At 43.6% G+C, this 15,491-nt stretch overlaps 1 protein-coding gene across 1 annotated transcript in view; it reads left to right on the top strand.

The window, feature by feature from the left end:
• The first annotated feature begins 12,361 nt into the window (after positions 1–12,361).
• The window catches only part of LOC138360996 (octapeptide-repeat protein T2-like), a 40,674-nt gene continuing 37,544 nt past the window's right edge, over positions 12,362–15,491 (top strand). Inside the window, exon 1 of the mRNA XM_069320478.1 lies at positions 12,362–12,491. Within this exon, the coding sequence (XP_069176579.1) occupies positions 12,362–12,491 (130 nt within the window). The remainder of the gene's footprint in view (positions 12,492–15,491) is intronic.

The raw sequence follows: 15,491 nt of genomic DNA, 5'->3' as shown, positions 1-15,491 counted from the left end.
ACGTTGGTCTCTTTTAAAGCGTTCTGTTTTGTGTCTGGAGAGTTTCTCATAAGTAGGCTGGCCGTTTTTTGGGTTTTATAGTAAATCGTCAGTTGTATCTTCTGATTTTTGTCTGTAGGGATAACGTTTCTATTAACAATATCTTTCAGGACCCATTCCTCCGTTTTATGAGCTGTGTAAAAGAAGTTCCTGTAAAATAGTCTAATAAGAACATAAGAACAAAGGCAACTGCAGAAGGCCTATTGGCCCATACGAGGCAGCTCCTATTTATAACCCCCCAATCCCACTCATATACATGTCCAACCCATGCTTGAAACAATCGAGGGACCCTACCTCCACAATGTTACGCGGCAATTGGTTCCACAAGTCAACAACCCTGTTACTGAACCAGTATTTATCCAAGTCTTTCCTAAATCTAAACTTATCCAATTTATACCCATTGTTTCGTGTTGTCTTGTGTTGATGCTTTTAATACCCTATTAATATCCCCTTTGTTATGTCCATTCACCCACTTGTAAACCTCTATCATGTCACCCCTAACTCTTTGCCTTTCCAGTGAATGCAACTTAAGCTTTGGTAATCTTTCTTCATATGAAAGATTTCTAATTTGGGGAATTAACTTAGTCATCCTACGCTGGACACGTTCAAGTGAATTTATATCCATTCTATAATATGGCGACCAAAACTGAACTGCATAATCTAAATGGGGCCTAACTAGAGCAATATATAGATTGAGAACCACACCAGGTGTCTTGTTACTAACGCTGCGATTATTAAATCCAAGTGTCCGATTTGCCTTATTACGAACATTTATGCATTGATCCTTTTGTTTTAAATTCTTACTAATCATAATTCCCAGATCCCTTTCGCAATCCGACTTCGCAATCTCAACACCATCTAGCTCGTATCTTGTAACCCTATCATCATTATCTAACCTCAGAACTTTACATTTATCAGCATTAAACTGCATCTGCCAATCCTTCGACCATTTCAAAACCCTATCTAGATCAACTTGAAGTGATAGTGAGTCCTCCTCCGAATTAATTTCCCTTCCGATTTTCGTATCATCGGCAAATTTGCAAATGTTGCTACTCAAACCTGAATCTAAATCATTTATATATATTATAAACAACAGAGGTGTCAGGAGACATATTTTCCCTGCTCTCTCGTGCACTGAATTGAGTACGAAATTGCACAGTGCACCAGTGATGTGCACCGTGATTCAACTTTCTGTATATAACTTTTCCACAGTCGTGTTGGGTGTCGTTGGACAGCCCGGGACATTTGCTAGCCATTGCTGTCATTCTGATCGCTGTATCAGGTCTGTGAAGGAAATTACAGGAGGGAGTTGATTTCAGGAAATTTTTGTACAAGTCAAGTGTCGAGAGGGAGGTATGGGGGGTTAACGGCCGTAGACCACCCCCCCCCCTATCACGTGTCCACCTCGTGTGTGAGTAGGGGTAGCGTCACGGGGCAGGTGCGCGATTGGTTGAGGGTCTGGGGCCTCAGAAATGCTGAACCGTGATTGGCCAAGACGCTGAGGGGTACTGCATGGTACCTCCAGGCATAGTATTGGCGGGAAACGACATTCTTACCTTGGACGTTGCACCCTGAGGACAGGACGTATTTCCCGTGCTAGGCCAAGCATCGGGAAATATCCGCCTGCAACGTTGCTGAAAGTCACGCCAACATCTTGCTATCTTTTCCGTGTGCTGTGCGTAAGAATCCGGTAGAGCGGAAAGGGGCCTGTATCGAGCCGTGTGAACTTGTCATCTAGCCGCGTAATTGTGGGACGCCATCTTAGAGGAGCTGGACTGAGTGAGGCGTTAATTATCGGGCTACAAAAGTGACATCCGCCGTCGATCGTATCTGTGCTTGAAGATACTGCTGGGAGACGTGCTAGAAAGGGTTTCAGTGTTATGAGAGAAACCTTAAATGTTATAATTCTGAGGAACAGTGAAGGACTCCATCTTGTGTACCGTGTAACACCGTGTACCGTCGTATCCTGGGTTACCGTGTCAAGTGGAAGGGCGTGGTACCGCATCCCTGTTGTTGTGCGCTCACCCTGGCCTGCCTGAGCCGGTGTCGCGCCACCCTGGTCTCTGTGTGTGTAGCTAACCCCGTGATCTAGGACCCTGTGCTCCACCTGACCACGTGTAGGAAGTGAGGACGCCTGCGTCATCATCCAGCAGCAGCAGTGGGAGTGTGATTGACGTGTATGTGTGAGTGAAAGAGGGGCCCCCACATCAATAATGTAAGTACACTGTTTCCGTTTGGGTAATAAAACTCTGAAGCTGGGTTCGCCCCCAGTGTTCCGTCTGTCCTCTGTCCCTGGGACCACCTGGGGAGGTGAATGGGAATTGGAGACGTGTGAGTCTACCCTGTTTGTCATCAAGTTGAGGATTGGGCCCAACTGTGATTTTTGACGTGTGTGAAGACACCTAGTGACACATTCAGAGGTAAAGTGAGTTATTTACTTCTATGTTTTTTTTTCTATGTGTCGTGTATGTATTCCCTGTAATTTGATTCCCTTTTTCAGCAGTGAAAAGTGGTAACAGGGAGATTTCCCTTGGTTATAAATTTTACTGTTGTGTTGAGGTAAAGTGTGGATTATTGGTGGATCATTTACTGGGGGAAAGTCATATACAAGTTTTGCCGTGAGTGGCAAGGATGTACTGTGTTGTACTGTGATGTACTGTGTTGTACCGTGTGTAAACCGTAGACAGGTTTGGCCTTGGTGGAAGGCGTTGTGTACTGTGAAGGATTTCGTGAGAATTAAAGTCAGTTAACGTCACCGGGGGTCACGATTTACTTAACGAGGTCACTTGTTCGTTGAACATTGTTGTGGTTAACGTAGGGACGTGTAAACGCAACAGTCACAGTGAAGTTCACGCAGTGGAGGAATTGTCAAGTGAAGACTAACGTAGTGTTAACGATTTAACGAGCTGTCGTTAATTGAGTAATTAACGTAAGGGATTGACGGTCTGCTATGATCGGAGTCAATTGTGCTGTAATTAAGCTGTTGTAATTCGTTGGACTGATCAGATCTGTCTGCGGACAGAGTGATTAAGCACTCGTAGCTAATTAAAGGTAATTAGTAACCGCCACTTAGTGAATTCACCAGGTGTTGATGTTGTTGTTTACACGGAGTGTTGTAACCTTGTGTGTGGTACAGTAGTCTACCCTCGTTAAGGTAATCTTGTCGTAAGACCGGAAGTGAACTGTCAGTTGAGAGACAGTAGGCTTTATCAATACTCGTTTGTATTAATAGGCTGTTGTATTCAGTAATTAATTGGGAATTACTCACCGAATGCTTGACTTTCAAGTTGATGTAATTAATTGATTTACGAGTTATTGATGCCATTTAAGTGTCGTTGAGACACGTGTTTGTTAACGTAATTGTTGAAATTCAATTAGAGTAACTTTTGTTTTGATTGTCCTGAGAGACAAGTGTTAACGTAAGATTTTTTTTATAAGGGGTTATCATTCTTGGATTAACCGCCTTGTTACTTGGTACCTCGTTGAGGGCAGCGAGCGCCAGTCAAGTTTTTGTGAATATAGTATTGGTCACCGTGAAGCCGTGACAATATTGATTGCGAGCTTGCGTCACCAGTAGGCACCACTTTGTTCAGTTAGTGTCATAAGTCAGTCAGCGACGACGGGATAAGGAGACCGTGGGTCCATCAGGCTGTTGATTAGCTGTACTTTAATGTGCCACTGGAGTGACAGTAAAGTAACGTAAAGTCACTGTGTAGTAGTTTTAGTTCTTGTTTTGTGAATAAATTGTTTTGTTATAGAAAACGGTCGTTTACGTCAAACCTTCCAAATATTGCTGCCCCACATTTTATGTTCTGCAACGCTTTGCCTGCTTATGTTCATATTAAGTCTGTATCTAAAGCTCGAGTCCATTGCACAGCACCACACTTCTATAAATAAGAAGTGAGAATCCGTCGGCTACCCTTTATTAGTTGTTAACTAGGAGGAGCCAGCGACCTAAGTGACAGGTGTTACCCGAGTGGTTTCGCCTGGCGGTTTGCTCCCGCGGTCCTATGATCTTAGGCTTTAAGATTAAATATCTGCCACTGGCAGCTCTTGCTGCTTAAGGTCTGCCTCTCTTGCGAGGTAGTTGCGATTAACGTAACATCCATAGGACTCAATTTCTTTGATAACCTGTCAAGAAAATAAAATTCTCACAAGAGGTCCCAGGACAGAGCCCTGACGCACCCCACTTACAACATTTTCCCACACTGACTTGACTCCATTTATACTAACTCTCTGTTTCCTTTGGTATAACCATGCCCTAATCCAGCTTAATATAGCACCCCCAATACCATGAGACTCTATCTTTTAATCAGTCTTTCATGTGGCACTGTATCAAAAGCTTTGCTAAAGTCAAGGTATACAACATCGCAATCCTTACCACTATCAACTGCCTCAACAATGCTAGAATAAAAAGATAACAAATTTGTTAAACATGAACGGCCATTTATAAAACCATGTTGCGACTCAATTATAAATTTATGTTTTTCAAGATGAAGACGAATTTTATTTGCTATTATAGATTCGAGTAACTTTCCCACAATAGACGTTAGGCTAATTGGTCGATAGTTAGACGCAAGTGATCTATCTCCTTTCTTAAAAACTGGTATCACATTAGCAACTTTCCAAAACTCTGGCACTCTGCCTGACTCTATTGATTTATTAAATATGGTTGACAGTGGGTCACAAAGCTCCTCTTTGCATTCTTTAAGCACCCTAGCAAACACTTCATCCGGCCCTGGGGATTTGTTTGGTTTGAGTTTTACTATTTGTTTAAGAACATCCTCCCTGGTAACTGTTAAACTCGTCAACCTGTCCTCGTCCCCACCCACATAGACTTGTTCAGCTGAAGGCATATTGTTAAGTTCCTCTTTAGTAAATACAGATACGAAATATTTATTAAAAATACTACTCATCTCTTCATCACTATCTGTATTTGACCTGTCTCAGTTTTTAATGGACCTATCCTTTCCCTAGTCTTAGTACGATATAACTGAAAAAAAACCTTTAGGATTTGTCTTTGCTTGCCCTGCTATGCGAACTTCATAGTTTCTTTTTGCTTTCCTTATCTCTTTTTTAACATTTCTAACCAGTTGTACGAATTCCTGTTCTAAAGTGACCTCCCCATTTTTAATCCTTTTGTACCAAGCTCTCTTTTTACCTATAAAGTTCTTCAAATTCTTTGTTATCCACTTTGCGTCATTAGTATTCGATCTATTCAATTTGTATGGTATACTACGTTCCTGTGCTTTGTTTAGAATATTCTTAAATAAGTTATATATTGAATCCACATCGAAATCCCCATTTACGTCACCTATCGCTGGGTTCATGTCTCGCACCAAGACCGGCCCTTACCCCATACCCAAGACTTCCTAATCAATTTGACCCAAAAAATTTCTTAGGCTATTAAAATCAGCTTTTCGAAAATCTGGCACTTTAACAGAATTTTCTCCTACAGGTCTATTCCATTCTATGCTAAATCTGATTTCTTTGTGATCACTGTTCCCTAGCTCACTCCCTATTTCGATGTCATTAATTTGTGTTTCCCTGTTAGTTAAAACTAAATCTAAAATATTATTTTCCCGTGTTGGTTCCTTAATGTGTTGCGTAAGAAAGCAATCGTCAATTAATTCTAGAAAATCTTCTGCTTCACTATTTCCTGTTTTGTTCAACTAGTTTATTCCACTAAAATTAAAGTCACCCATGACATAAATACTGTTAGATCTAGATGCCCTAGATATTTCATCCCATAGATGCTTTGCTTCCATTCTGTCTAAATTTGGTGGCCTATATATAACTCATATTATAATATTATTTGCTTTTTCGTATAATTCTATCCAAATAGTTTCTGTGTGTGGCTCAGTTTTGATTCCCTATTTGAGACTACATTTCAAATTGTCCCTATCATATATGGCTACTCCCCCTCCTCGTCTAATATATCTATCTGTGTGAAATAGTTTAAATCCATTTATTTGATATTCAGCTAATAGTTCTCTATTTTCTACATTCATCCACGTTTCGGTAAGTGCAATAATATCTATTTTTTCTGTGCAGACAAGAGCATTTAATTCGTTAATTTTATTTCTTAGACTTCTACTGTTAGTGTAATATACCCTAAGTGAATTGTTATTTTGAGGCCCTTCTCTTTCCCTGATCATTTTGCCAATTCTTTTCTCCCACAAACACATACTTTTATTATCTCCTTCCTCCAAATCAATTCCCATACCTCTATCTACTAACAGTTTAAACCCAAACAAACACCTTTAACCACTTCTTCCAACGAGTTCGCAACAGCAACAACCCCAGCTCTCGATAGATGCACCCCATCACGAGCATACATTTCATTTCTTCCATAGAAGTGTTATGTACACAACACCTATACCCCCTTCACGCCAATCTGAGGTCTCACCCCTAACCGTAACTCTGCTTCCTATTGCTTTGGTACTCCCCTTATCCACTGGAGCACCTTACCAGCTACACCTGCCTGTCTCTCCAGTTTATGTACCTGCCTCTTATGCGGTACTGTGTCAAAGGTTTTCCGGCAATCGAAGAAAATACAGTCCGCCCAGCCTTCTCTTTCTTGCTTAATCTTTATCACCTGGTCGTAGAATTCTCTGAAGCTAGTCAGGCAAGATTTACCCTCCCTAAATCTATGTTGGCGATTTGTCACGAAGTCCCTTCTCTCCAGATGTGTTACTAGGTTTTTCTCACGATCTTCTCCATCACCTTGCATGGTATACAAGTCAAGGACACTGGCCTGTAGTTCAGTGCCTCTTGCCTGTCGCTCTTTTTGTATATTGGGACCACATTCGCCGGCTTCCATATTTCTGGTAGGTCTCCCGTCTCCAGTGACCTACTATACACTATGGAGAGTAGTAAGCAAAGTGCCGCTGCACACTCTTTCAGTACCTATGGTGAGATCCCGTCTGAACCAACAGCCTTTCTAACATCCAGATCCAGCAGGTGTCTCTTGACCTCTTCACTTGTAATTTTGAACCCTTCCAAGGCCTCCTGGTTTACTTCCCATTCTCCTAGCACAGTGACCTCATCTTGTTCTGTTGTGAAGACCTCCTGGAACCTCTTGTTGAGTTCTTCACACACCTCTTTGTCATTCTCTGTGTACCTGTCCTCGCCTGTTCTAAGTTTCATTACCTGTTCTTTCACTGTTGTTTTCCTCCTGATGTGACTGTGTAGTAGCTTTGGTTCGGTCTTGGCTTTATTTGCTATATCATTTTCTTTCTATTTTTCTCTGCTTCTCTTCTCACTCTAACATACTCATTTCTGGTTCTCTGGTATCTCTCTCTGCTTACTGGTGTTCTGTTATTTCGGAAGTTCCTCCATGCCATTTTGTTCAGTCCCTTTGTTTCCATACATGCCCTATTATACCATGGGTTCTTCTTTTGCTTCTCGGATTTTTCTCGTTGGGCCAGGATGAACCTGTTTACTGCCTCCTGACACTTTTGGGTGACATAGTCATCATATCTTGTACAGACTTAGCTCTGAGGTCTGTGTTCCAAGGTATTTCCCTTAGGAAACTTCTCATCTCATAATTCCCCTTTCGATATACCAGCCATTTGTTTCCTAGTTCTTTTTTGGGGGGAGATAATTCTTAGCTCTAGCAGGTACTCAAAGTTCAATACACTCTGATCACTCATTCCCAAGGGTTCTTCCATTTTAACTTCCCTTATATCCCATTCATTTAGGGTAAATATCAGATCGAGCATTGCTGGTTCATCTTCCCTTCTCATTCTTGTAGGTTGCTTGATTTGCTGGCTTAGAAAGTGTCTTGTTGCCACGTCCAGCAGCTTAGTTCTCCTTTTTTTGTTCTCCCAGTCTATTTTCCTGTGGTTGAAGTCTCTCATGATTAGTAGCATTCCTGCTGGCAACAGAAGCTGCTCTGTCTATTATGTTAATGGTGGCCATGTTGTTTCTGTCATATTCCTGTCTGGATCTTCTGTCATTTGGTGGTGGATTATATATGACTACGACTATAATATTTTGTCCTCCAGTTGTTATGGTACCTGCTATGTAGTCACTGAAACCTTCACAGCCGTGAATAACCATCTCCTCAAAGTCCCAGTTCCTTCTTACCAGCAGAGCAACACCACCACCGCCTCTTCCTTCTCTCTCTTTCCTCATAACATGTTATTCCTGTGGGAACACTGCATTTGTTATGGTTTTCGTTGGCTTTGTTTCTGTGAGTGCTATTATGTCTGGGTTTTCCTCTAGTACCCATTCTCCAAGCTCATTTGCTTTATTTGTAAGTCCATCTATGCTAGTGTACATTGCCCTGAGGCTCACTTTTTTCTGTCACTTCTCAAATCGCCTCCTTGGTGAGTGTTCTGCTGGTGGGAGAAGCTGTTCCATGGGTGTGAGGATTTGTGAGGTGGATAACAGGGTCTCAGAGGACACTGAGGTGAGGGATGGGGGGTCAAGTGAAGGGGGGGACTGGAAGGAAAAGGGGGTAGGGGGGACATGGTGGGAGGAGGGGAGGGGTATCAGGGTGGGAATGGGTTGTGAGGGGGAGGGAGATTTGGCTGAGCATTTGAGTGGGGGTATGAGGGTTTTCTATGCAGAGGAGGGTGGTGTGGTTGCCCTCTCCTCTGGTGTTACTGGGTAGCTGGTTGTGGGTTCCCCCCCTCACCTCTGGGGATGATGTGTTGGGAGCTGTGAGTTCCTGGTTTATCCCTCTCGCCCTGCGCTTCTTCCTTGCTTCTGCCAGCATGGCTCTCTCCTCCTTTGTCATATCCCTCTGGAGGAATACTTTTTTTAATTCTCCCACATGCTACAGGTGGCTTTTCCTTGTTAGAATCATCTCCTTTGTGTTATCGTTTGCAAACACTATCTTTAGCACACGGTCTCGGTCTTTGTTGTACCAGCCTAGCCTGAAAACCATCTCAATTCTATGCTCGGCCCCTTCCATCTCTAGTACCTTCAGTATTTCATTCACTGCTGCATTGTCCTTTTCATTCCACTCTGTCCTGTTGGAGCCTTCCTGCTCTTTAATACCCACAGCTACCACTGATCTTTTTCTTTCCAGCAGCTGGCTAGTGGAGCGTGCCACTTCCTGTGAGGTGGCTGCTTTCATGGCCACCTCCATCGTTGTTGACATTACTTCAGTGTTATTTTTTTAGCATTTCTGCAAATGTTGCTTTTATAGTGGCATTATTTTCCAGTATACTCCTGGATGATTATCTGAGTCTCAGCATCAACATTGTTCTCCTTGAGGATTCTAATCTCCTCATTTGCTGCTGTCAGCTCTCTTTTCAGGTTACTTATTTCATTCTTCATTTCCTGCATCTCACTCTTGATATCCTCCAAAAACTGGGTGAACATTTCCTTCATTTCATCACCTTGACTTTTCCCTGTTTCCCTGGTTCCTCTGGCCATCATGCTTACCCCTGATCCTGTTATGCTGTGATAGGATTTGTCAGGAGGAGGGCAAGTGGAGTGAGAGAGAGAGAGAGAGAGAGAGAGAGAGAGAGAGAGAGAGAGAGAGAGAGAGAGAGAGAGAGAGAGAGAGAGAGAGAGAGAGAGAGAGAGAGAGAGAGTGGGTGGGAGAGAGGGGTGAGAGAGAGGGGTGGGAGAGTAGGGTGAGAGAGAGGGGTGAGAGAGAGGGGTGGGAGAGTAGGGTGAGAGAGAGGGGTGGGAGAGTAGGGTGAGAGAGAGGGGTGAGAGTGGTGAAGAGGGTCACTTCAGGTCAGGTGGTGGTAGACGGTGAGGGAGAAGGAGGGGGTCCCACTGTGAGGGAGGGTTTTGGGGGTAGGGGGGGGAATATCTGGTATGCTACTGAGGAAGTGAGGAGGGGGGGGGGAATAATGCCTCGGGAGTGTGTGTGTACTTGCGTGCGTGTAGTTGCTGGTGGGTGCCCAGTGAGCCCACACTGGTGGGTGGGGTGAGGTGTTGTCTTCAGATTACACCGGGGGGGGGGGGAGGGGCTGGGATTAGCGGCTTATCTGGGTTCCCAGTGAGCTCACAGTAGTTGTCCATGTTACCTGACTACGACTTACGATTGTATTATTGAATGGAATTCATTAGTGTTTATGATATGATATTATATAAACCTTGCACACTGTTGAAGACTTACAGAGAGACACTTACTAGCCAGCCCCCCGCAAGCACTCTAGGTGAATACACGGCGTGTCGTCGGTTATCCTGTGTGGTCTTCAGGTCTCCACGTGGGTCCCGGCTGGTGCAACTGATGCTGCCTCAAGGAATCGATCTTCACTTGCTATCTTCTCTAAATTCACTTAGATAATTCACCACGAGATTTGATCAATGTGTTGCATTACAATGCTACTGTTCGATTTATAGTCCCGATTCCCACTGCACAGTACACCCGCTCACTTGACCCTATTGAGCCCTCTGTATACGCGGACCGTTGCCTCTATATGTCTGCTCCCTATCAAGGCAGACCCAAGACTGTGTGTGTGTGTGTGTGTGAGGGTACCACCTTAGGTGCAATTGTAGGGACCCATAGCCTTGGAGAAGAAAATATAGAGTATTCGGAGAAGACCTTGAGGATTCTCACTGAGTACTCAAATATTTTCTTCTTCTACCACCCCTATACCTTATATATATATTCATGACCTTTTATTACAGTTTCTCTATATGTCAACAGGCAACAAAACATGAGCTCTAGCGATGATAATTTATAAGCAGGACAAGCATCAGCAGCTAAACAAAAGATCAAGGGTGTTGCGACCAGGTTAAGAGCCACGTTTAAGGGGAAAGGCAACACTGTGCCAGGGGCATAAAGATCCCGGAGACAAAGGTTAACATAAGCTACGCTGCTACACCGTCGAGATTATGTATTATAAATAATGTAAGCTGGAATAGCAGGCAGACAGGCTGGCACAAGGCACCAGGATGTGGAATTATTAGACACGTATGAAATGGAGTAAGAAGCACTAGTGGATGAAGTGGAGGAGTAGAAGTAGTAGTAGTAGGAGGGGAGGAGGAGAATGTAGTGGCGAAAGCGGTGGAAGAGGGATAAGAATGGGAAGGGGTAATGCCCGAAGTGGGAGAGGATGAAAAAGAGGAGGAGGAGGAGGGTGGGGGAAGATGTAGTACCAGATGAGGAAGAGAAACAAAAGGAGGAGGAGCAAGAGTAAGAGGAGGACGAAGATGAGGAAGGGAAAATGTAAGACGAAGAGGAGGAGGAGGACTATAAGAACTAGTTTAAGGGAAGAGTACAAGAAAAATGAAGGTGGACTCACCCATCCAGGTGCTGTTGGTGATGATCTGGAGGATGCTGGCGGGATCCATGATGAACAGTTGATGCTCCCAACTATATCTCACTCTCCTCAGCATTCATTAACCATCGTTTCAGGTGCAAAGGTCTAGTTGCATCACTAAGAACCTCCCGAGCTCACTATGCCTCAGCATGCTGGAGTTTGTTTACAAATCTCAATGTACAATGGATAAATCTGAGAGAATTCTATATAAATTATGTTTTCAAATCCAAGACTATTTTCTAATACTTGCTAAAATGTCGATCGCAAGAGTGTATGTATGGCTCATCTCCCTGTTGGATTAATTCAGATCTAACACTCCACCACTTACGATTTTTGAAAATGAATATAATGTTTTTTGTTCATCTTATTCAGTATTTTTTCCGTCTAATACACTATACACAAGTTATCTTCCAGTTGTTTTCTGCCTCAATCAATGTGTCGCGCGTAGAAATAATTTGCATTATGGTTTTCTGCTGAATAGTGAATGTCATTATGTTCATAAAACTTTAAGGATAAATTATATATATCTTCTTATATATTGAACACAGTTATATATCATCACTATTGCCCGTTATAACAAGTAAAATACAAAATATTTACACAGCTGTATCCGTGCAGGTTTTCTAATACAGTTTTGTTATTATTTGATAGTGCATAAATATATCATAATAACTTCTTGAAGGTGATCTAGCCAATGTCAGACCAGCACTGGGATATGAAACACCAGTGAGGAGTCCGCACCTTGTGAAGCACAAAATAAACACTGGAGAGTAGAGAGGTTAGCGACAAGAAGAGTGCCAGAGCTAAGAGAATTAAGCTACCAAGACAGTTTAATTGAACAAAATACCTCAACTATGGAGGAGAGACAGATCACAACATACAAGATAAGAGAATTAAGCTACCAAGATAGTTTAGGGGAACAAAATACCTCAACTATGGAGGAGCGACACAGATCACAACATACAAGATACCTAGAGTTAGGGACAAAGTAAACAAGAATAGGCTCTTTGAACTGAAATAAAAAAGTACGAGCGGGTAAAGGTGGACGCTGGAAACGCAAATTAGACGGAGATTTGCCCAGTGCGATGGCCAACATTTTGAAGGCACTAAAAGAAGAAGTTTTAGAAGTCACCTCCATTCATAACATTAAGACCAGATTCGACGAAGAATTTAACGGCAGGGAAGAATGCATTATAATGGGAAACGTTCACCAAGGTTTGTTCACCAAGCTATATAGAGTTTGACCTCACTTCTCTTAATCACTGTTAGGTAAGTAACAGTACAGATACACACACACACACACACACACACACACACACACACACACACACACACACACACACACACGATGGAAGTGATGTGGTGGAGGCTGACTCCATACACAGTTTCAAGTGTAGATATGACAGAGCCCGATAGGCTCAGGAATCTGTACACCTGTTGATTGACGGTTGAGAGGCGGGACCAAAGAGCCAGAGCTCAACCCCCGCAAACACAACTAGGTGAGTACAACTAGGTGAGTACACACACACACACACACACACACACACACACACACACACACACACATACACACACACACACACACACACACACACACACACACACACACACACACACACACACACACACACACACACACACACACACACACACCAATGGGAGGACCAAGAATAGTAGTAGCAGTAATATACAACCCTCCACCAAATGACAGGAGACCCAGTCAAGAGTATGAAAACAACAACAAGGCAGTTAACACTATAATTGAGAGGGCAGCCTCTGCTGCCTGTAGAAATAGATCCCACCTGCTCATCATGGGCGACTTCAATCACGGAAAGATTGACTGGGAGAACAAGGAACCGCATGGAGGCGAGGATACGTGGAGAGCCAAACTATTGGAGGTGGTGACAAGCAACTTTTTAACGCAGCATGTCGGAGAACCCACAAGGATGAGAGGCAATGACGAACCAGCGAGACTCGACCTAGTCTTCACTCTGAACGACTCCGACATAAGAGAAATCGGTTTTGAGGACCCAGTAGGAATGAGCGACCACAGTGTACTGGTGTTTGAGTACTTGATTGAAGAAGGGTTATTGAACTCGAGGAGGGATACCGAAACCAAAAGGTTAGCATACCGAAAGGGAAACTATGAGGGGATAAGAAAATTCCTAACAGATATAGCATGGGAAACAGAGCTCAGGGGAAAGACGGCCCAAGATATGATGGATTACATCACGCAGAAGTGCAAGGACGCAGCAAACAAGTTTGTCCCAGTCCAAAAGGAAAACAGAGAAATGAAGATGAGAAACCCATGGTTTAATCAAAGATGTAGGCTAGCTAAGCAGCAAAGTAAAAGGGCATGGAGAAACTATAGGAATAACAGGACACTGGAGAGCAGAGAAAGATACCAGAATGCCAGGAATGAATATGTCAGGATGAGAAGAGAGGCAGAAAGACAATACGAAAATGACATCGCAAGCAAGGCAAAGACTCAGCCTAAATTGTTGCATAGCCACATTAGGAGAAAAACAACAGTAAAGGAACAGGTTATGAGATTAAGGATAGGGGCGGAAGGATTCACTACAAATGACAAGGAAGTGTGTGAGGAATTGAATAAGAAATTCCAGGAGGTCTTCACCTTAGAACAAGGAGAAATTCCAGAGGTAAGTGAGGGAATAGCTAACCAGGAACCACTGGAAGAGTTTGAGATTACCAGTGGGGAAGTAAGGAAGTGTTTACTAGAGTTGGACGTGACGAAGGCTATAGGCCCAGATGGAATCTCCCCTTGGGTTCTAAAGGAAGGAGCAAGAGAACTGAGCCTACCACTCTCCATAGTGTATAACAAATCACTGGCAACAGGGGAACTGCCAGATACTTGGAAAGCAGCTAACGTAGTCCCGATATACAAGAAAGGGGATAGACAGGAGGCACTGAACTACAGGCCAGTGTCCCTAACCTGCATACCATGCAAGCTGATGGAGAAGATTGTGCGAAAAAAACTAGTGGAGCATCTGGAGCGAAGGAACTTTGTAACACAGCATCAACATGGGTTCAGGGATGGCAGGTCCTGCCTCACAGGGTTACTTGAATTCTACGACCAGGCAACAAGAATAAGGCAAGAAAGAGAAAGGTGGGCAGACTGCATATTTTTGGATTGTCAGAAAGCCTTTGATACAGTGCCACACAAGAGGCTAGTGCGAAAGTTGGAGATGCAGGCTGGAGTGAGAGGGAAGGTACTCCGGTGGATAGAGGAATACCTAAGCAACAGGAGACAACGAGTCTGTGTGAGGGGTGAAGTCTCAGATTGGCGAGACGTCACAAGTGGAGTCCCGCAGGGGTCAGTCCTCGGACCTATACTGTTTCTGGTATATGTAAATGATCTCCCAGAGGGTATAGATTCGTTCCTCTCAATGTTTGCCGACGATGCAAAAATTATGAGGAGGATTGAAACAGAGGATGATAGTAGGAGGCTACAAGATGACCTGGATAGACTGAGTGAATGGTCCAACAAATGGCTGTTGAAGTTCAACCCGAGTAAATGCAAAGTAATGAAACTAGGCAGTGGAAACAGGAGGCCAGGCACAGGATACAGAATAGGAGATGAAGTACTTAATGAAACAGACAGAGAGAAAGATCTAGGAGTTGATATCACACCAAACCTGTCTCCTGAAGCCCACATAAAGAGAATAACGTCTGCTGCATATGCGAGGCTGGCTAACATCAGAACGGCGTTCAGGAACCTGTGTAAGGAATCATTCAGAATCTTGTACACCACATATGTAAGACCAATCCTGGAGTATGCGGCCCCAGCATGGAGCCCGTACCTTGTCAAGCACAAGACGAAGCTGGAAAAAGTCCAAAGGTATGCTACTAGACTAGTCCCAGAACTAAGAGGCATGAGTTATGAGGAAAGGCTGCGGGAAATGCACCTCACGACACTGGAAGACAGAAGAGTAAGGGGGGACATGATCACAACCTACAAAATCCTCAGGGGAATCGACCGGGTAAACAAGGACGAACTTTTCAACACTGGTGGGACGCGAACAAGGGGACACAGGTGGAAGCTGAGTACCCAAATGAGCCACAGAGACGTTAGAAAGAACTTTTTCAGTGTCAGAGTAGTTAGCAAATGGAATGCATTAGGAAGTGATGTGGTGGAGGCTGACTCCATTCACAGTTTCAAATGTAGATATTATAGAGCCCAATAGGCTCAGGAAT

Source organism: Procambarus clarkii, unplaced genomic scaffold (genome assembly GCF_040958095.1).
Source record: "Procambarus clarkii isolate CNS0578487 unplaced genomic scaffold, FALCON_Pclarkii_2.0 HiC_scaffold_140, whole genome shotgun sequence".
NCBI classification, from domain to species: domain Eukaryota; kingdom Metazoa; phylum Arthropoda; class Malacostraca; order Decapoda; family Cambaridae; genus Procambarus; species Procambarus clarkii.
The sequence above is the reverse complement of the archived record's forward strand: the minus strand, read 5'-3'. Positions and strand labels throughout refer to the sequence as shown.